The sequence below is a fragment of the Saimiri boliviensis genome, chromosome 3, assembly GCF_048565385.1.
Source record: "Saimiri boliviensis isolate mSaiBol1 chromosome 3, mSaiBol1.pri, whole genome shotgun sequence".
NCBI lineage: Eukaryota > Metazoa > Chordata > Mammalia > Primates > Cebidae > Saimiri > Saimiri boliviensis.
In genome coordinates this window covers 93176711-93197864 of record NC_133451.1, presented here as the reverse complement: position 1 = coordinate 93197864, position 21154 = coordinate 93176711, and the positions used below count along the sequence as shown (strand labels likewise).

Below are 21154 nucleotides of genomic sequence, written 5' to 3'. Positions count from 1 at the left end.
AGAAGAAAGGAGTCATTTTGGGAAAAGAAAAACTATGAGTGAAGGTAAATTGAAAAGAAGATAGAGTATGTTTGTTGTTGAAGTGCAGGCTGTTTTAAGACCTTTGTTAGCTTTAGGACTTCTGACTTTTGGTCCCTTTTCTCAAACATTGAATTGCCCCCACATCCTGTATTAACTGAATTTGTAGATTATAAAATTACAAAAGTTGTAAAAACTTATACAAATTTATCAAAAGTTATAAAAATGATATAAGTTGAACATCCCTTATTCAAAGTGATTAGGATCAGAAATGTTTCAGACCTTAATGGATTTTAAGCTTGTATGTATTTTGTAGACACATTAGGGGAATCATTTATTAATTTAGATATTGTTGCTTTCTTTGGTATATTGGAGGCAACAATTTTGTGTTTGAGATCTCAAATATTTTATTAAGCCCTTGGAAATATTTTAGGTCCAAGATACTGTTATCAAAAAGCCTAACAGGTAAAACAGCCCTAAAAATAAAATAAAATAATGACATACAATAAACCTTCCAACACAGAAAAGCTCAGGTCCAGATAGCCTCACTAAAGAATTCCATTAAAAAATTAAAAAAGAATTAACACCAGTACTTCTCAAACTTTATAAAAGAGAGCACTTTCAAATATATTCTATGAGGCTAAAATTATACAGATACCAAAATCATACACAAAGACTACAAGAAAAGAATACTGCAGACCAATATTCTTATACTGATGCAAAAACCCTCAACAAAATATTAGCAAATCAAATTCAGTAACACATTAAGAGGATTAGACATCGTGTTTTAAGTGGCATTTATTTGTGGAATGCCAGGATGGTTCAACGTATGAAAATCAATCAATGTAATATACCACATTAACAGAATGAAGGTCAATAGCCACATGATTATCTCAATTGGTGCAGAAAAACATTTGACAAAATTCAACACCCTTTCATAATAAAAATGCACAATAAAATATAAATTTTAAAAAATTGCCACTGAATAATAAAGTTCATATATGAAAATTCCACAACTAACTTTCTACTCCGCAGTACAAAATTGAAAGCTTTTCCTCTAAGATTAGGAACAAGGCGATGGTGCCCACTCTCATCACTTCTATTGAATATGGTACTGAAAGTCCTATGCAGAGCAATCAGGCAAGAAAAAGAGGGAAAAAAAGGAAGCAAAGGGAAGATATGCCAAGAGTATAAAATTATAAACCCATAGATTCAGGGAACTTTATGAGTCCCGAGTGGAAGAAACCGGAAGAAAACCAAACCAAAGCATATCATAATCAAATCATGGAAAACCAGAGATAAAGAGAAAATCTTGTAAAAAGCTGTCGAAAAAAATGAAACAATAAATAGAGAAGAACAACGACAAAATTGACAGTAGAGTCTCTGTCGGGGACCAGCCTTGACATGGACCCTGGGGGTTGCAAGGAACAGGGGAGACAAAGAAATGAAAAAATGCAAGTTAAGAGTGCATAAAGTGGTGACCAGAGGATCAATGTGAGTATGGAGGCTGTGAAGACCCCAAGCTTGGAGGCCCATACCATTTATTGGTGTATGACACAAAGCAAGAATGTGGTAGGGGTGTGGGGGGACATAGCTAGGGCAGTTTGGCATTTCCTTTGAGACATGTAGAACAAATTCTATTCTAGATTTAATCATTAAATAAGCTAGAGGGGTCATAGATAGGAACTAGCAAGTCTGGTCACATTCTTGTGCTTCCAAGAGGCATTCCTCCCTTGAGCACAGAGCATGGTATTCCATAAGCTCTTTCTTTCTGCGCTACATAAGCAGGTCATGGCATGACCTTCCTTCCAGCAAGTCTCATCAGGAACAACACATGCCAAAAAACAATAAAGCAACATTTTTAGTACTGAAAGCAAAAAGACAAAAAAAAAAAAAAAAAAAAAAAAAAAAAAAAAAAAAAAAAAAACACAACAACAACAAAAAAGCTTTTCACCCTAGAATTCTGTAAATATTTTTTCAGACATATAAAAGCTGAGAAAATGCATATCAGTAAAGACATTCAGGAAGAGAAAAATATAGTACCAGATGGAAATTTGAATCTAAATAAAGGCATGAAGAGCATTAGAAATGGTAAATATATGAGCAACTATAAAAGACTTTTATCTCATTTTTAGTCTCTTCAAAAGACAATTTATTGTATAAAGAAAAAATAACTAAAATGTATTGAAGGTTTAAGACATACGTAGAAGTAAAATACATAACTAGCACAAATGCCAAAATAAGAGAAAGGTTATAAATATACTGTCTAAAAACTAAATGCCTTTGGGAGGCTGAGGCATGAGGTTGGGAGTTCAAGACCAGCCTAAGCAACATGGTCAAACCCCATTTCTACTAAAAATGCAAAAAGTAGTCAGGCATCGTGGCAGGTTCCTGTAATTCCAGCTGCTCAGGAGGCTGAGGCAGGAGACTTGCTTGAACCCAGGAAGAGGAGGTTGCAGTGAGCCAAGATTGCGCCACTGCACTACTCAGCCTGGGTGACAGAGCAAGACTTGATCTCAAAAAAAAAAAAAAAAAAAACAACTAAATGCTTGAGCAACGTTTAGTTTTTATTAATGTGATCAGCATTTTAAAATTCATTTGCATTTCATAAGACTTTAATTTCATATTTGAAAATCAAACTCAACAGATTGTAAGTTGCCAACCACCTTGACTAAACTTTGGGTCCTTACTAAACGTGTAAGTTTGATAATGGTTAAAAAACCACACTGCTAATTTGCTATTTGACTTTCTGAGACCCTTTATAAATTAAAGCTTGGCCTTTTCTCAAAACACATGTTTCATGAAAGTTATAAATAGTAAACAGGAATAATTGAAATTGTCTTCATACAATTTTAGCCATATTCCACAGCACTCATCTTTATTAAGCTTTTGTAGCCATAGAACTGAGTCCAAATTTGAAAGTTCTATTTGTATGAAAACACTTTATCATTTTCAAAATATCTTCTTGATTTCAGGAAAAAAAAGGAATATGTTCTATGCTTGATTAAATATTTGAGACTTACAGAATTTTGTCCTCAAAATATCAATGTATTTATTCATACATATAAATGTCCAGACTTCTTACAGTACTCAATAGGAGTTTGAATTGATGTGTTTTATTAAGATTCAGCTATATCTTAATGTATAGTTATATTTCTTTTATTAGTGCCTCTAAATTGTGACACATTTTTGAAGGGTGAAAAAAATTCAAGTAAAGGATAATCAGAAGGTATTGTCTAATACAAGTTTAAATGTTTTTCTTCTCAATGAAGTCTATCAAGAAAGGTTATGGCCTGATAATAAGAGGAACATGATTTTGATTTCCCTTGTATTCTAATCCTCTAGCAGCTAATAGATATTTTAATTGCATCTTCCAAATGCAGCATAATGCCATGTTCAAAAGTGTTTTAACTAGTTATCAAAAGTAGGAATTAATTACATAGCTTTCTATTTGGAACAGTTTAGTGGAAGGAAAAGCTGTACATTTTACTGAAAGAAGATGAAAACTAGAACAAACAGACCTGGCCTGTAAACCTGGATCTCTCCTTAAGAAAGTAATTTTACTACTCTCAGCTAATATTTACAGACCTGAAAAATGGAAATATATCTCCCTTATAGGCATCAGCCAATAATACATGAAACTGATCATAAAAGTTGCATACAAATCATAGCTATAATTGTCCAACTAGGAAATTTTACATAATGTATTCATTATTCATTTTTCTTTAAAAGTTGAATTCACGTATGTAGAATTGGACTTTTTAAAATTATTAATTTCTACTGTCATCCGTTCTATTCATATGTTTCTACTGGTAAGCACTGGAATCACTTCTCTGAACAAGACAAGAAGTCTGCCCCCATGGAGTTACTTTCTGATAGGAAATATTTTTTTAAAGACAAAAGTAAATTCATGGTAGTAATAGAAGTATTGTCGAACAAATGAAGCAATGAGATGGAATGATGTGAAAATGTCTGTGGGAACAATTTAGTGAAGGTGGTTGGGGGAGACTTCTCTGAATAGTGACTTCTGAGCAGAATCATGGCTGTCAAGAAAGAAAGGAGAGAACCCCAAGGCAGAAAGGGCCTTGTCCGTTCAATCAACCACAGCAAAGCCACAAGGTGGAGTACACTGAAACAGGGCCTGAATGGTTAGAGATGAATTGAGGAGCAATAGGGAGCCATTGGAGCAGTGAAGTTTAAATTTAAAAAGATTTTCCTAAGCAGCTATTGCAGGTACTCAGGGGAGAGATAAGGGTGCTGGATGGACAGTAGCAGAAAAACTGGTGAGACATGTTTAAATTCATAATACATTTTGAAACTAGAGCTGATATGGGTAAGAAACATAGGACACTCAAGAAAGGCTACTTGGGTTTTGTTTTGTGCAACTAGAAGACAGATGGCACCATGTATTCATCCAAGAAAGCAAGGGAAGAGACAGATTTCAGGATAACAGTCAAGAGCTCTGTTTTGGTCATGTTAATTTCAGATGCTGATATAGAGAGTCAAGTGAATATACAGAGGAAGCAAGTGGACTTTTAAAAATGTCATTATTGGGTTTCTATCTGTTTCAAAATTATTTTCTGTATTTTTCATGTGCCAAATCTTGTTGATGCTGGATGTACTTTAAGGTGTTGAAGTGATCTTTGATTATAATTCTCTCAAGTTACTTTCCTTAAGGAAAACTCTCCCAGACTATATCGTAAAATAATTCCTTAAGTTTTAAATGTATCTGTCTGAACCTTGCTGCATCTTCCCCGGGTCATGAATGCACCATGTCTTAGTAGGATTAGAACACATGGCAGCCCCATTCATTAAGCATTTACTGAAGGATTTTTGTTTTCTATGTTATCGCAGGATATTCAAGGTGTGAGGTTGTACCAGATGCTATAAAGCAAGACTCAGCAAACTATGGCCCACAGGCAAAATCTAATACTCTGACTTTTTCAAAATAAAGTTTTATTGGAACACAGTTATTCCTATTCTTTAGGTAGCGTATGGCTGCATTCACACCAAAAGGCAGAGTTGAATAGTTATGATAGATATTTATGGCCCACAACCTAAAAAATATTTAGCCCTTTAAGAAAAAGTTGGTTGAAATATTTTTTCTTAAAAACCTTCTCTGGGCCAAGCATGGTGGCTCATGCCTGTTATCCCAGAGCTTTGGGAGGCTGAGGTGGGCAGATCACAAGCTCAAGAGATCGACACCAGCCTGGCCAACATGGTGAAATCCCATCTCTACTAAAAATACAAAAATTAGCTTGGCATGGTGGCGCACACCTGCAATACCAGTTACTTGGGAGGTTGAGGCAGGAGAACTGCTTGAACCCAGGAGGCAGAAGCTGCAGTGAGCCGAGATCTCGCCACTGCACTCCAGCCTGGGTGACAGAGCGAGACACCATCTCAAAAAAAAAAAAAAAAAAAAAAAAAAAAAACCTTATTGTAATCAGGAAGAATCATGATTTTATGATTTGAAAACAGTGAATCAGAAATGAGTTAAAATTTAGACTCATTTACCACCTGAAACAATTGTGAGAACATATCTGATAGTCAACATTTAATTGTATTGATTTTTTTCTTTTTTTTCCTTCTAAAGCTGAGACTCAGAGTACAATTAAAATAATGGAAATATCAGGTAAGTTCTTTTTTTCTCTCTCTCTCTGAGTATTTTCATGGGTAAAATCTCAAGAATAAAACAAATTAGACCAATCAGTTTGAGGGCAGGGAGAAATAGTACAGGGGAAAACATTACATCACAAATAAAATGTTTAGAAAATCTTGAGTTTCAAAAAATGCAGACCAGGAGAACATATAAAGACATGTCTGAAAGCTCTGTGACTAAGGTGAATGGAGCCAGCTCTAGTGAATGTATGAAGCCTGTGAGATTGCCCTCTGCCCTCTGCCCCTGAACCCACTGTTCCTGATGTTTCTATTGTCAGTATGCCCAGTCCCAGAAGTACAAAGTGTCTTCTCTTACTTTCTAACAAAATATGGCATTAGTATTCAAAAAGATGATGTTAGAAACCACAATTAACAATCTAAAATGTTATCATTCCAAAAAGGGCTCATATTTGCCACCCTTTGCCACATTCAGTTCTAGACTGAATGTGTTTTGGATAATGGAGCAAGAGGAATTGAAGATCATTGGGCAAAGGAAGATGGCAATGTTGAATCTTGCTGTCTTGAAATCATAGTTATCTGAAAGATTTTTATCTTTCCACATTCTACCTTGTACTTATACAAATGACAAATCTTATAAGCTCTCAATGCTGGTCATCTTTGATATATATAAACTAAGTGAAAACTAACACAAAAACCGAAAAAAAAAAAATTCTGCATGTTTTGACTTACAAGTGGGAGCGAAATGATGAGAATTCATGAACATGAAGAAGAAAACAATAGAAACTGGTGTCTACCTGAGGGTGGAGGGTGGGAGAAGGGAGAGGAGCATTAAAAATAACTATTGGGTATTAGGCTTAATACCTGGGTGATAAAATAATTGGTACGACAAACCCCCATGACACGAGTTTACCTATATAGCAAACCTGCACATGTATCCCTGAGACTAAAAATAAAGATTAAAATAAATAAATAAATAAATAAATAATGTGAAATAAACCTATAGATTCACGTAACTTTTTAAAAATTAGAAAAATTTAAAAAAGAATGACACTAGAAATTATGAGTGCTTTATTTTCACAACAGATATTCTATAATCACCTTAGTCTAACTACTACCTCTTGTTTTCAAGGAATTTAAAGCAAATTATTATGCTTTTAACGTTTAGTAATTATCTTCTATATCATACATCTCATTATTAAAGAAGTCACTTTATATTATTAATTCCCTCTACTTCACTAATCACCATTTTTTTTATTGTTTCCATCTTCATAGACTAAAAATTCGCAGGCACTAGAGCAGGCGTCCCCAGACTTTTTACACAGGGGGCCAGTTCACTGTCCCTCAGACCGTTGGAGGGCCGCCACATACTGTGCTCCTCTCACTGACCACCAACGAAAGAGGTGCCCCTTCCTGAAGTGTGGTGGGGGCCGGATAAATGGCCTCAGGGGTCCGCATGTGGCCCGCGGGCCGTAGTTTGGGGACGCCTGCAGAGGAAAAACAGCAAAACAAAACAAAAACAGTGCACCAGTCAGAGAAGACTGATGCAGTTCTGGGAAGAGATTTTTTTTTTCCTCTGCTTCGTAGATTGACTATCAAGGAGAAGTCAGAGATGATGAATTGGGAAGCTGCCAAATTGTCCGTTCTTTTAAAAGAGGGACTGAAGCATCCTTCATGTTGTTTAAAGAAATTTTATTTACAAAATGCCAGCTATACATTTAATAGATTTTAGTGGAATAAAAAGCTCATTTGCACTATTTAAATTTTTTGAGTTATGTAAGCTAATTTTCCTAAGCCAAATAATAGACAAACAATGTATTTGAATGGTGGATTAGAAAGAAATGAGACTGGATCAATAAGCAACTAGAAAATTGAGTTTTACTTTTTTACATTCAAACTTCAAATATGTATTGCAGCTAGACTAAATCCAGATTCACCATTCCTCAAAAGATAAATTAACGCATTTATTAACAGGGTATTCTCTATACTTCTGTTGACAACTCTAATAATTTGTGTTTTTTTTTTCAGATTAAAGAATTCTTTAGTCTTATGTATTTGTCATCAAAGATATTAAAATGCCAAACTTGTGAAATATTTATCCAAGGGATTAAGGACAGGAATATTATTTAAAATAATTCATATTTCTGTTTTAGGTAGAAACTGGCATAAAATTGTAGTCCATGGAATTACTAGTTCTTTTTTCATTCTATAAATATAAGCAAATATGTATCCAGTCTTTGAATATATCACATACAGTTCTCACATTTGATATTTTCTTTAACATTATGCAGATAGTTTTATATTTCCTTGAAAAGTTACATTTTTACACTACTTCAAAAACTATTACTAAGCATCTAGAAATTGATGATGATTTATATAGAACCTTTTTGGGGAGATTAAAAAACAAGTAAGGACTCTATATGAAATGTAAATTATGACCAGTTATACATAGATATCATATTTTAACATTATAAAACAAAAATAGATCCATGTTGGTGACATCAGTAAGATGGTCAACTAAACAGCTTCTAGTTCTATTCCCACTTCCCACAAAAAAAAAAAAAAAAAAAAAAAAAAAAAAAAAAAAAAAAAAAAAAAACTGAAAATAATGAATAAGCAACTACATTTTGATCAAAATAACTAAAGGAAAGCTCTGGAGAACAGCAGCAGAAATCCTGTAGACTACTAAAACACAGGATGGTCACATAGGAAAGGAGAGGAAACACCTTGCATCTGTCATCCCATTTCCCTAGTTGGGATCAGCTCAAAACCAGAAGAGACCCCTTCCCGCAGGGAAAAGGTAAGCCAGAAGACCCCAGCAGCTTTCATCAGTACCACCGATACACACAGCCTTTGCACTAGAGAATTCTGCAGTCCTTACAGAGTTTGAGGCCAGCTGAGGGAGCTCCCCAGAGTTTACATACTGAGTTCTCCCTAGAGAAAGAGCTGATGCTGTGCCCCTCCCTCCTCTTCTCAGCCCCTACCCCTTGCCTCATGGCTCATGCTGCTACTGCCCTGTACAATCTTGGGAACAAGTGCATCCTGCTTCAAGGGTGAGTATGCATTGCACCCCCCATCCCTGATGTTTTGTTACCACTGCAACAAACCCACCCAATAGCATACCATCCCCCAGCCAACCTGCTATTATGTCCTACCCCTAGGGGCAAGTTCCATGGAACTACTCCATTACCCACATTCCAGTTACTGTGAACCCTCCTCTCAGGGCTGAGCTGAAATGGCACTTCAATACCTGGGATCTCAGATCTTCTACACACCAGAGCAGGCATGCCCCTCAATGCCACAGATGAGGCAGCATACCCTACCACCACCATCAGGGTATCACAAACTTCCAGCACACTAGAGCAGTCAACTCCCCAGCCCTGACACCACAGATAAGATAGCACACTACCCATAGAGGCTCAGAGCCTTTAGTGCATAAGAACAATTGCATACCCCAGTGCCATAGTTGATACAGTACTCTACCCCAAAGGGATCCAGAGGCACACTGACCCATATAGCCATGATTTCTGGGACCAAACAGATATGGCACCTCATATCCCAAAGAATCAGTGCCTGGCTTGAGTTGTGCCACCCAGCCCTCCAGACTGAACAGCCACATGTCCTGCCTACCCAAAATTGGACTATATCCCTGCAGTCTGAACTGCTGAGACACACTCCAGGGGACTGAAGTCATTGTTGTGCTGGACACCTCCCACCAAGGTCCAAGCTACAGCAGTGTCTTGCCATTTCTGCATCATTGCTGCTGCTGTACCTGGCCTTATAGAGCCGGATAGTAGTATGTCCCACCATTCCAGGGTCCATAGTCACCACTACATAGCACCTCATCATCAAGAGTCTACACTTTTGCTGACTTTGGTGACTTCTGGTCCCAAATTACAGCTGTTCTCTACTCCCTGGACCCAAGCTTCTAGAGAACTCCTTTTTCTACCAAGCTATGCCAGTGGTGTACCATGTCCACCAGGGTCACAACCTCAGCTATATTTCAGCACTCTGGGCCTAAGCCACTGAGATATGTCTCAGAGGAACAGACCCTGGCTTACTGGGGAAACTGCATTCACTTGTGCCTTGGAAAGTGAACGTGTGCCTGAAGTCCAAGGTGCTACAGTAGTCTCACAAGACACTGAGCCTATGACCTATATCCACAGCTACTCTGATCACCTATGCCCTGGCTCCCAGTGCTTCTATAGTTGCCTGTGGACCATATTAGACCAAACACAAAAATAGATCTCTTCACCTAAGACTCCTCACTGTAGGAAGGACAAGAACAGAAGAATTTTTAAGCCTTTGCCCTAGCAACCTATGCACCTACCATCACTTCCACAAATTCCTAAAAACTAGACCACTGAGGCACCTACATTCATTGCTAACATTGATCACAACTAACAAAGCTGCACAAAGATCACCCCACTGTGCCTACATGTAATCAGAGCCACCCTGCCCAACTGGCAGCCTCAGACTCATCTGCAACTGAAAGTAGGGGAAGGGGTGGCTTCCCCTACTAGAGTTTGAAAAAGGTAACTACATCACTATCACTAAATGTCCTGACATCAATGCACAGAACAAGAAACATGAAAAAGCAAAGAAGCATGGTACCACAAGGCAACCATATTTCTCCAGTAACTGGCCTCAAAGAAGCAGAAATTACACACTGTCTGAGAAGTGATTTAAAGTAATGAGCTGAACTGGGTGCAGTGGCTCATGCCTGTGATACCAACACTTTGCAAGGCCAAGGCAGGCAGATCACTTGTAGTCCGGAGTTCAAAACCAGCCTGGCCAACATGGCAAAACTCTGTCTCTACTACAAAACAAAAATTAGCCATGTGTGATGGTGCACACCTGTAATCCCAGCTACTTGAGAGGCTGAGGCAGGAGAATCACTTGAATCTGGAAGGTGGAGGTTTCAGTGAGCTGAAATCATGCTACTGCACTCCAGCCTGGGAGACAGAGTGAGACTTTGTCTCAAAAATCAATGAAAATGAAATAAAATAATGAGCTGAAAAATGCTTGTAGATTCAAGAGAATACAAATAAATGATTTAATAAAGCAAGGAAAACAATTATTATATGATTAGGAAATTCAATGAAAAGATAGATCTCATTAAAAAAAAGAACCAAACAAATCTTGAAGCTGAAGAATTCAATCAAGGAAATAAAAAGTATGCTAGAGAACTTCAACAGCAGACTAAATCAAGCAGAAGATAAAAATCTGTGAAGTTAAAGACAGGTATTCTGAAATTACTCTATCACATAAAAAAGAATAAAAAATAGTGAAGACAGCCTGTAAGACTTATGAAACACCATTAAGCAAGCAAACACTACAAAAGATAAAGAGGCAAAGAAAGAGACAAAAAGCTTATTTAATAAAATAATTGCTGAAAATTTCCCAAGTCTTAAAAAAGATATAGACATTTGGATTCATAAAGCACAAAGGCCCCCAAAATATGCAACGCAAAGAGATCCTCTCTAAGGCACATTATAATCAAACCATTAAAAGTCAAAGACAAATTTAAAAACAGCAAGAGAAAAGCATCAAATCACATGTAAGAAAATCACCATTAGATTATCAGTGGATTTCTCAACAGAACCCTTGCAAGCCAGAAGAGATTAAATGATATATTTAAATACCTGAAAGAACAAATCACTGCTAGAATGCTACATTCAACAAAACCATCCTTCAAAATTAAGGAGAAATAAATTTGTTCCCAGACAAGAAAAGCTGAAGGAATTCACCACTAGATCTGCCTTACAAGGAATGTTTAAAGAAGTTCTTCAAACAGGAATTATAAATGACAATTGCTATTATAAATACAAATGACATATCTATAAAGTATAAACTCACTGATAGAGGTAAATACATAGTAAAATCAGGAACACTCATACTGTAATAGTGGTATGTAAATTGTGTGTATGTCTAGTATGAGGGTTAAATGTCGAAATGGTAAAAAATAACTAAAGCTACAACAAGTTGTAAAATAGTTAATTATAAGATGTTTTATGGAAGCTTCACAACATAAAAAACTACAGCAGGTATACACATGATAAAGAGAAAAGAATCAAGGATTAATACTACAGAAAATTACCAAATTACAAAGGTAGACAACAAGAAAGAAAGAAATGAAACTACCAGCAATCAGAAAACAAACAAAATGACAGCAATGAGTCCTTACCTATCAATAATGACCTCTGATACAAATAGATTAATTTAGTAGTTAAAAAACATAGAATGGTTGAATAAATGAAAAACAAGATCCGACTGTATGCTGCCTGCAAGACACCCAGTTAAGCTTTAAGGGCATATAGGCTGAAAGTAAAGAAATGGAAGAAGATATTCCATGCAAATAATAGAGCAGAAGTAGCTATAGTTACACCTTATGAAATATACTTCAAGTCAAAAATTGTCACGAGACGAAGAATGTCATTATTTAATGATAAAAATGTCAATGCATCAACAGGACATTACAATTGTATAATTGTAAATATATATGCAATCAACATTGGAGCAAATACATAAAGCAAATATTAATGTACATAAAGGGAGAAATAAAGAGCAATATTATAATAATGGGAGACTTTAATACCCCACTTTTAACAATGGATAGATCGTTCAGCAATCCCACCACTAGGTGTCTACCCAAAGGAAAAGAAATCATTATAGTAAAAAGACACTTACATATTTAGTTTTATAGCAGCACAATTTACAATTGCAAAGATGTGGAACCAATGTAAGTGCCCACTGATTAATGAGTGTATAAATAAAATATGAGACACACACACACACACACATATATGTACACACACACACATATACACACACACACACATTATGAAATACTGCTCAGTGATTAAAAGGAATAAAATAATGAGCAATCATATAAGAAAAGGAAATAAAAGACATCAAAATCAAAAAGAAAAAATATCTCTATTTGCAGATGACAAAATTTTATATGCAAAAACTCCAATGATTCCACAAAGAAACTCTTAGAACTAATAAATAAATTTAGTGAAGTTGCAAAATGTAAAATTAATATACAAAAGTCAGTAGCATTTGATATACAAATAACAATCTAACTGAAAAGAAATCAATTTCATTTATAATAGCATAAAAATTTACTGGTGCTTTCTGACTTACAGTGGGGTTACATTCTGATAAACCCATCATAAATTGAAAATATTGTAGGTCAAAAATGAATTCAATACCCTGAGAAACCCATATTAAAGTTGAAAAATCGTTGAGTCAAACCATTTGAAGTACAGATGCTCCTCAATTTACGATGGGGTTATATATTAAACCCCATTGTAAAGTCCTTAGGAATAAATTTAACCAAGAAAGTGAAATAACTGTATACTTAAAAATAGAAAACACTGATAAAAGAAATTGAAAGAGACAGAAATAAATGGAAGGATATTCTTTACCCAGGAATCAGAAAAATGAATATTGTTAAAATGTCAAAAAGCAATGTATAGATTCAACACAATCCTTGCTAAAATCCCAAGTTTATTCTTCACAGAAATATAAAACAATTCCAAACATATGTATGAAAACATGAATGACCCCAAATAGCCAAAACAATTCTTAAAATAAAAAAACAAAGTTGGAAGCATCACATTTCCTGAGTTAAAATTATATTACAAATCCATAATAATCAAAACAATATGGTGCTGGCATATGGTGCTGGCATTAAAAAAAAAAGACACATAGACCAGTGGACCAGAGTAAATAAATAAATCCAAATGTGTGCTGTTAACTAATTCTTTACAAAGACACCAACAGCACACAATTGGTATATGCTAGTTTTTTCACTAAATGGTACTGGGAAAACTGGATTTTTAAATGCAAAGGAATGAAATTGGACACTTATTTTAAACTATGCATGAAAATCAACTGAAAATGGATAAAAGACTGAAAGGTAAGATCAGAAACTATAAAATTCCTAGAAGATACCATAGGGGAAAATCTGCTGGGCATTGGCCTCAGGAATTATGTTTTTTGGATATCAGACCAATGGGCAAAGGGCCAGGTATGGTTGCTTACACCTGTAATTGCAGCACTTTTGAGGCCAAGGATCATGAGGTCAGGAGTTTGGGAACAGCCTGGCCAGCGTGGTGAAACCCTGTCTCTACTAAAAATACAAAAAATTAGCCAGGCATAGTGGCACTCACCTGTAATCCCAGCTACTCGAGAAGGTGAGGCAGGAGAATTGCTTGAAACCAGGAGGTGGAGGTTACAGTGAGCTGACATCATGCCACTGTACTCCAGCCTAGTGACAGAGTGAGACTCCATCTCAAAGAAAAAAAAAAAAAAAGAGAGAGAAAAAGACCCTGAATAGACATTTTGTGAAAGAAGACATGAACGTTACCATCATGTGTATAGAAAGGTGGTCAACATCATTAATTATCAGGATAATGCAAATCAAAACCACCATGTGATACCACCTCACACCCATTAGGGTGGTTATTATCAAAAAGTCAAAAGATAAATGTTGGCAAGGGTGTGAAGCCAAAGGAACTTCTTTTTTTTTTCTCCAACTTTTATTTTAGGTTCCAAAGCATATGTGCAGGATGTGCAGATTTGCAGGTTTGTTACATAGGTAAACGTGTGCCATGGTGGTTTGCTGCATAGATCATCCCATCACCAAGGTATTAAGGCCAGCATCCATTCACTACTCCTGATGCTCTTCGTTCCCCCCACACCCACTCCTACCACTGACAGGCCCCAGTATGTGTTGTTCCCCCACCACCATGTATCCATGTGTTCTTATGGTTCAGCTCTCACTTATAAGTGAGAACATACACTGTTTGGTTTTCTGTTTCTGCATTAGTTTGCTGAGGATAATGACTTTCAACTCCATCCATGTCCCTGCAAAGGGCATGATCTCATTCCTTTTGATGGCTACTAGTATTCCATGGTGCAGATGTACCAGATTTTCTTTATCCAGTCTATCATTGATGGACATGAGGGCTAATTCCATGTCTTTTCTATTGTGAATAGTGCTTTGATGAACATATGCATGCATGTAACTTTATAAAAGATGATTTATATTCCTTTGGGTATCTTTTTTGGTTTCATATGAATTTTAAAATAGTTTTTTTTTCCTAATTCTTTGAAGAATTTCAATAGTAGTTTACTGGGAATAGCATTGAATCTATAAATTTCTTTGGGCTGTGTGGCCATCTTCACAATATTGATTCTTCCTATCCATGAACATGGTATGTTTTTCTATTTGTGTCTTCTCTGATTTTCTTGAGGAGTAGTTTGTAGTTCTCTTCAAAGAGGTCCTTTACTTCCCTTGTTAGCTGTATTCCTAGATATTTTATTCTCTTTGTAGCAATTGTGAATGTGAGTTCATTCATGAGTCAGCTCTCTGCTTGCCTATTGTTGGTGTATGGGAATACTAGTGATTTTTGCACATTGATTTTGTATCCCAAGACTTTGCCGAAGTTGATTATCAGCTTAAGATGCTCTTTGGGGCTGAGATGATGGAGTTTTCTAGATAGAGGATCATGCCATTAGCAAACAATGGTAATATGACTTCCTCTCTTCCTATTTGAATATACTTTATTTCTTTCTCTTGCCTGATTGCCCTGGTCAGAACTTCGAATACTATGTTGAATAGGAGTGATAAGAGAGGGCATCTGTGTCTTGTGATGGTTTTCAAGGGGAATGCTTTCAGATTTTGCCCATTCAGTAGGATATTGGCTGTAGGTTTGTCATATATAGCTCTTATTATTTTGAGGTATGTTCTTTCAACACCTAGTTTATTTAGAGTTTTTAACATAAGGAGATTTTGAATTTTATTGAAGTCCCTTTCTGCATCCATTGAGACAATCATGTGGTTTTTGTCTTTAGTTTTGTTTATGTGATGAATTTCATTTATAAATTTGCTTATGTTGAACCAACCTTGCATCCTGGGGATGAAGCCAACTTGATCATGGTGGATAAGCTTTTTGATGTACTGCTGGATTCAATTTGCCAATATTTTATTGAGGATTTTTTGGCATTGATGTTCATCGGAGATATTGGCCTGAGGTTTTATTTTTTTTTGTTGTGTCTCTGCCAGAGTTTGGTATCAGGATGATGCTTGCCTCATAAAATGAGTTAGGGAGGATTTCCTCCTTTTCAGTTGTTTAAAATAGGTTCAGTAGAAATGGTGCTAGCTCTTCTTTGTACCTCTGGTAGAATTCAGCTGTAAATCCATCTGGTCCCTAGCTTCCTTTTGCTTTGTAGGCTATTTATTACTGACTCAATTTCAGAACTCATTTTTGGTCTATTCAGGGATTCAGTCTCTTCCTGGTTCAGTCTCAGGATGGTATATGTGTCCAGGAATTTATCCATTTCTTCTAGATTTTGTAGTTTATGTAAACAGAGCTGTTTATAATATTCTCTGATGGTTATTTGTATTTCTTTGGGGTCAGTGGTGACGTCTCCCTTATCATTTCTGATTTTGTCTATTTGATTCTTCTCTTTTTTCTTCTTTATTAGTCTAGATAGTGGTATATCTATTTTATTATTTTTTTCAAAAATCCAGCTCTTGGATTCATTCATTTATTGAAGGGTTTTTAGAGTCCGGCTCTCCTTCAGTTCCACTCTGATCTTGGTTATTTCTTGTTTTCTGCCAGTTTGGGGGTTTGTTTGATTTTGGAACTCTAGTTCTTTTAGTTGTGATGTTAGGTTGTTGATTCAAGATCTTTCCAGCTTTTATCAGCCAGCGGAACTCTTGTACACTGTTGATAGAAATGCATACTGGTGCAGCCATTACAGAAATTAGTATGGAGAATTTGGCTGGGCGCGGTGGCTAATGCCTGTAATCCCAGTACTTTGGGAGGCTGAAGCAGGTGATCACCTGAGGTCAGCAGTTGGAGACAAGCCTGGTCAACATGGTGAAACCTCATCTCTACTAAAAATACAAAACTTAGTCAGACATGGTACATGTGCCTGTAATCCCAGCTACTCAAGAGGCTCAGGCAGGAGAATCACCTGAACCCGGGAGGTGGAGGTTGCAGTGAGCAGAGATGGTGCCATTGCTTTCCAGCCTGGGCAACAGAGTAAGACTCTGTCAAAAAAAAAAAATGGTATGGAGATTTTGAAAAAAATTAAAACTAGAACTTCCAAATGATCCAGCAATCCTTTTTCTGGGCATATACCCAGAGGATATGAAATCACCACCACATATGGGTATGTGCACTCCCATTTTCATGACAACCAACATACAGAAACAACCTAAATGCCTGTTAATAGATAAATGGATAGAGAATAATATTCCATATTCAGTGAAATATTTAGTCCTAAAAAATAACGAGACTTGCCATTTGCCAAAACACGGATGAACATGGAGGACATTATGCTAAGTCAAATAAGCTAGACACAGAAATAATATTGTATAATCTCACTTACATGTGAAATCTTAAAAAATAATTCAAATATACAGAGATACAGAGCACAGAAGCAGATACAGGGACAGAGAGGAAATGGGAAGATGTAGATTAGAGGATGCAAAGTTAGCAGCTCTGTGGATTAAAGTGTAGGAATCTGTTATACAACATAAGGACTTTGCTAACACAATTGTACTGTGTTTGGGATTCATGCTAAATAAGTAGATTTTAACGCTTTTGCCACAAAAACAACTAAAATGTATAATTATGTAAGATGACCGATGTGTTCATTTCCTGCACTATAGTATTTTTTACTATCTAAATGTATCTCCATAGTATCATGTTGTATACTTTAAATATATATGAAAATGTATTTTAAAATTATTTGATTTTAAAAATAAGAGATAGAAGATAATTATAGTTATGTAGAAATGATCAATTGATCAATCAAGGTCTAAGAACATTTTCATTAAATCACTCATTTCATTAAATAGTGCAAAGGTAGTATGTAGTGGAAAGCTGCATTTAGTGATGCTTAACATGAGAAAATTACACTCAATATTTAAAGTATATGGGAAAATCAAACTGCAACTGCCCACTGTAACATATCTGGTAAGGCCCCAAATTTGGTGTGAACCTAGGCTGAACATACAGAATGGTATATTTAAACAACCACCAGTAACCAAAGCTTTTAATAAATATTCATCCTGTTCCTATTATGTGTACACTAGCTAAAAGAGGAATGATACATGGAGTCTGCCATTAGCCATTACTAAGGACACAAGTCAATATTATACATAACTATAATAATTATATTAGTCATGCAGGTATAAAGTAATATGTCATGGGTGAACTTCAGATAATTTTATGTAAGATCGAAGGATAGAGTAATTTTTTTTTCTTTAGCTGTGGTTGTGGTATCCATTGAGTGGGAAAAAAAAGAAGCTTTTAAAAGATAAGAAAGGGTTCATGAAAGAATTGACCACTTGGCAGCCAGATTATTCTGCCCACTCATTTTTCTAGCTCTAAGTTCAGCCCTAATGAGGAGATTAAAAGACCCACTGAAAAGTGATGAAGGATTGTTATTCCCTAAAGATAAATGCAAACATTTCATAGCCATTACAACAATTTTAAGCAATGATAGAATTCACTTTCCTTTGGCCTTATCATGTTCACACAGATAGGGAGAGCTAATAACTTGTCCTTGAAAATGAACCGTTTGATGTCATTGATAAGAGACCTCAGCCCTGAGCAAAATGGACCATTGTACCTCACTGAATTGAGCAAGGAATAAACCATTAGCACTTAATTTTCTGGGGAAAACAACTGTATTAGGGTTCTCCAGATAAACAGAACCAATAGGATGTGCACAGAGAGCGAGAACGAGAGAGAGAGAGAGAGAGAGAGAGAGAGAGAGAGAGAGAGAGGGAAATAGATGGGGAGGGGGAGAGAGAGGTATTGTAAGAATTGGCTCATGTAATAATAGAGGCTGACAGGTCTCAAGACTGAGGACAGCAAATGGAGTAGTTCCAGCCTGAGTCCAAAGGCGTGAGAACGAGGATGGCTGATGGCATAATTTCCAGTCTAAAAGTTAGCAGCCTCAAGCCCCAAGAAGAGCCATAATTTCAGTTTGCATCCTAAATCAGGGAAAGACCAATGTCCTTGCTCAGGATAGTCAGGTAGAACTTCTCTCTTTGTTTTACTCAGGGTTTCAAATGGTTGGATGAGAGGGAACCAGTCAGGGAGGGCAATCTGCTTTGCCCAGTCTACCAACTCAAATGTTAGCCTTATCCAAAAGCACCCTAGCAGACACACTCAGAACAATGCTTGACCAAACATCCGGGCACGCTGTGGCCCATTCAATATAACACATAAAATTAATCATCACAATACTCCCACAGCAACCAGCATATCTGGAAAGATCTCATCACACATATCTTTTTTCACTTCCCTTAACTGTGTTTCAGAGTCTCAGTTGCATTGTGGTCATTAAATTTGACAGAAAAACAAAGCCAGAGCAGATATTACAAAGCCCCACCAAAAATGACCACTGGCCTTTGGAAAAGAGGATGCACCATCCTGTCTGAGCATATTCACTGTGCTCAACACTCTTATTTCTGAGAATTTGGCTACTGACCTCTAGAAACTTATATAAAATGAAACATGAATTATTCTGTACAGGGGGTAGTTTATCTGAGTTTTCTAACTTTGAATGACGGAATCCTGATATTGTAGTTTAGTTAGGATCCACTCAAGCTAGAAATATACTCTAGCAGAGTAATAGCTATTTTTTTTTAACTTGGGATTTTAGGATGTTTAGAAAATTAATTGAGAAGAAAAGAATTTAATTATGGAATGAGAAATAGATCAATGTATATGTGGGAGTGTCTGGTATAAATTTCTCCTTAGAAAATTGTACAGATTCTGGGTATGGCTAAGTGGATTTTTTTTTTTTTTTTTTTTTTTTTTTTTTTGAGATGGAGTTTCGCTCTTGTTACCCAGGCTGGAGTGCAATGGCGCAATCTCGGCTCACCGCAACCTCCGCCTCCTGGGTTCAGGCAATTATCCTGCCTCAGCTTCCTGAGTAGCTGGGATTACAGGCACGTGCCACCATGCCCAGCTAATTTTTGTATTTTTAGTAGAGACGGGGTTTCACCATGTTGACCAGGATAGTCTCGATTTCTTGACCTCGCGATCCACCCGCTTCGGCCTCCCAAAGTGCTGGGATTACAGGCTTGAGCCACCGCGCCCGGCTGGATTCTTACCTAGTTCAGAGATCTGCTGAATCTCAAAGTATGCTCTGCACTGTTCTTGCACCACCCTGGCCTGCACTGAAAAGTCATGAAAACTCACAGTCTTCACTGATGAGCTGCCCAACAATCACTTTAGGAACCAACACATTTCCTGGTATTGCTGAAGGGGTATGGTTCTCCAATGAACTCTACAACAGGCTTTATTTACTATATTAGGAATAATTCTCCCTGTCTTCTTGTGTCTATCCTCATGGTCTGATTTGATCTGTTGAAGGAAGGTGTGCAGTTTGTTTTGATGAGAAAAATACCTTCTTAATTGAGGCCTACATTGAAAATAGATTTATGTATATATATATATGAATATACACATATATCTTTTTTTGAGACAGAGTCTTGCTCTGGAGCCAAGGCCAGAGTGCAGTGGCTCACTGCAACCTCAGCCTACTGGGTCCCAATTCAAGCAATGGGGATTTAGCCCCCCAAGTAGCTGGGATTACAGGAACACACCACCATGTCCAGCTAATCTCTGTATTTTTAGTAGAGATGTGGTTTAATTTTGCCTTAGCCCACCAAGTAGCTGGGATTACAGGAAGCACAACCATGCCCAGCTAATCTTTGTATTTTTAGTATAGATGTGGTTTCACACCTCCCCTACTATTGCATGTTTCACATCTATCAATGTTGGGATATATTTTGCACCTCCCTACTAAAATGTGAGCTCCTTAAATGCAAGAGCTACCTCTCATACTCTGTTATATTTTCTTCAACATTTAGTAATGGACCTAGAGTAGGTCTCTATTTTTGTTGTTGTTGTTGAATGAATAAGAAAAAATAATAATATCATTTTAAATATGTGCCAATCCCAATATTAAGACTAAAAAGATAATCTGATAAATTCACTTCATCTTTCACATTAGTCACTTCTGTTGCCAAAAAGTTTGTTTATCCATTCAGTAAATAGTGATGGGCCTTACTTCCAGACACTGTTATAACATTTGGCAAATATCAGTGAGCAAATAAAGATCCTTGCCCTAGAGGATCTTATATTCTAGTAGGGAAGATAAGCTATACCCAATAAAATAACAATTAATTAAATTGTATAGTAAGTTAAAAAGTGTAAGTGCTCTGAGAAAGAGAAAATGTACAGCAATAGAGGAGAACGGGATCACAAGGTGGAAAAGGGTTTGCAAGATTTAAAAATGTGACCAAGGTAAGTCTCCCAGAAAACGGTTGAGTAAATACAAGAAGGAAGTGAGCCACCCAATATGAGGTGGAAGAACATCCAGGCAGAGCTAGGACTTGAGGAGAGGCCTAGCATGTTTAAGGGACAGCCTTAAGTAAGTGGGCAGAAATGAGGCAGGGGATTTTCCAGACAGA

The 21154-nt window shown here is 36.6% G+C and overlaps 1 protein-coding gene and 1 long non-coding RNA gene across 3 annotated transcripts in view; one reads left to right on the top strand and one right to left on the bottom strand.

Moving 5' to 3' along the window:
• Positions 1-21154, bottom strand: part of LOC141584022 (uncharacterized) — a 236721-nt gene that overhangs the window by 3744 nt on the left and 211823 nt on the right. The gene's annotated exons all lie outside the window — the stretch shown is intronic.
• EMCN (endomucin) overlaps positions 1-21154 on the top strand; it is a 124992-nt gene that overhangs the window by 77221 nt on the left and 26617 nt on the right. Inside the window, exon 5 of one of the 2 annotated variants that reach the window (XM_010340119.3) lies at positions 5612-5650. The exons of the other annotated variant lie outside the window; for it this stretch is intronic. Within the exon in view, the coding sequence (XP_010338421.1) occupies positions 5612-5650 (39 nt within the window). The remainder of the gene's footprint in view (positions 1-5611; positions 5651-21154) is intronic. 2 annotated transcript variants of the gene reach the window in all.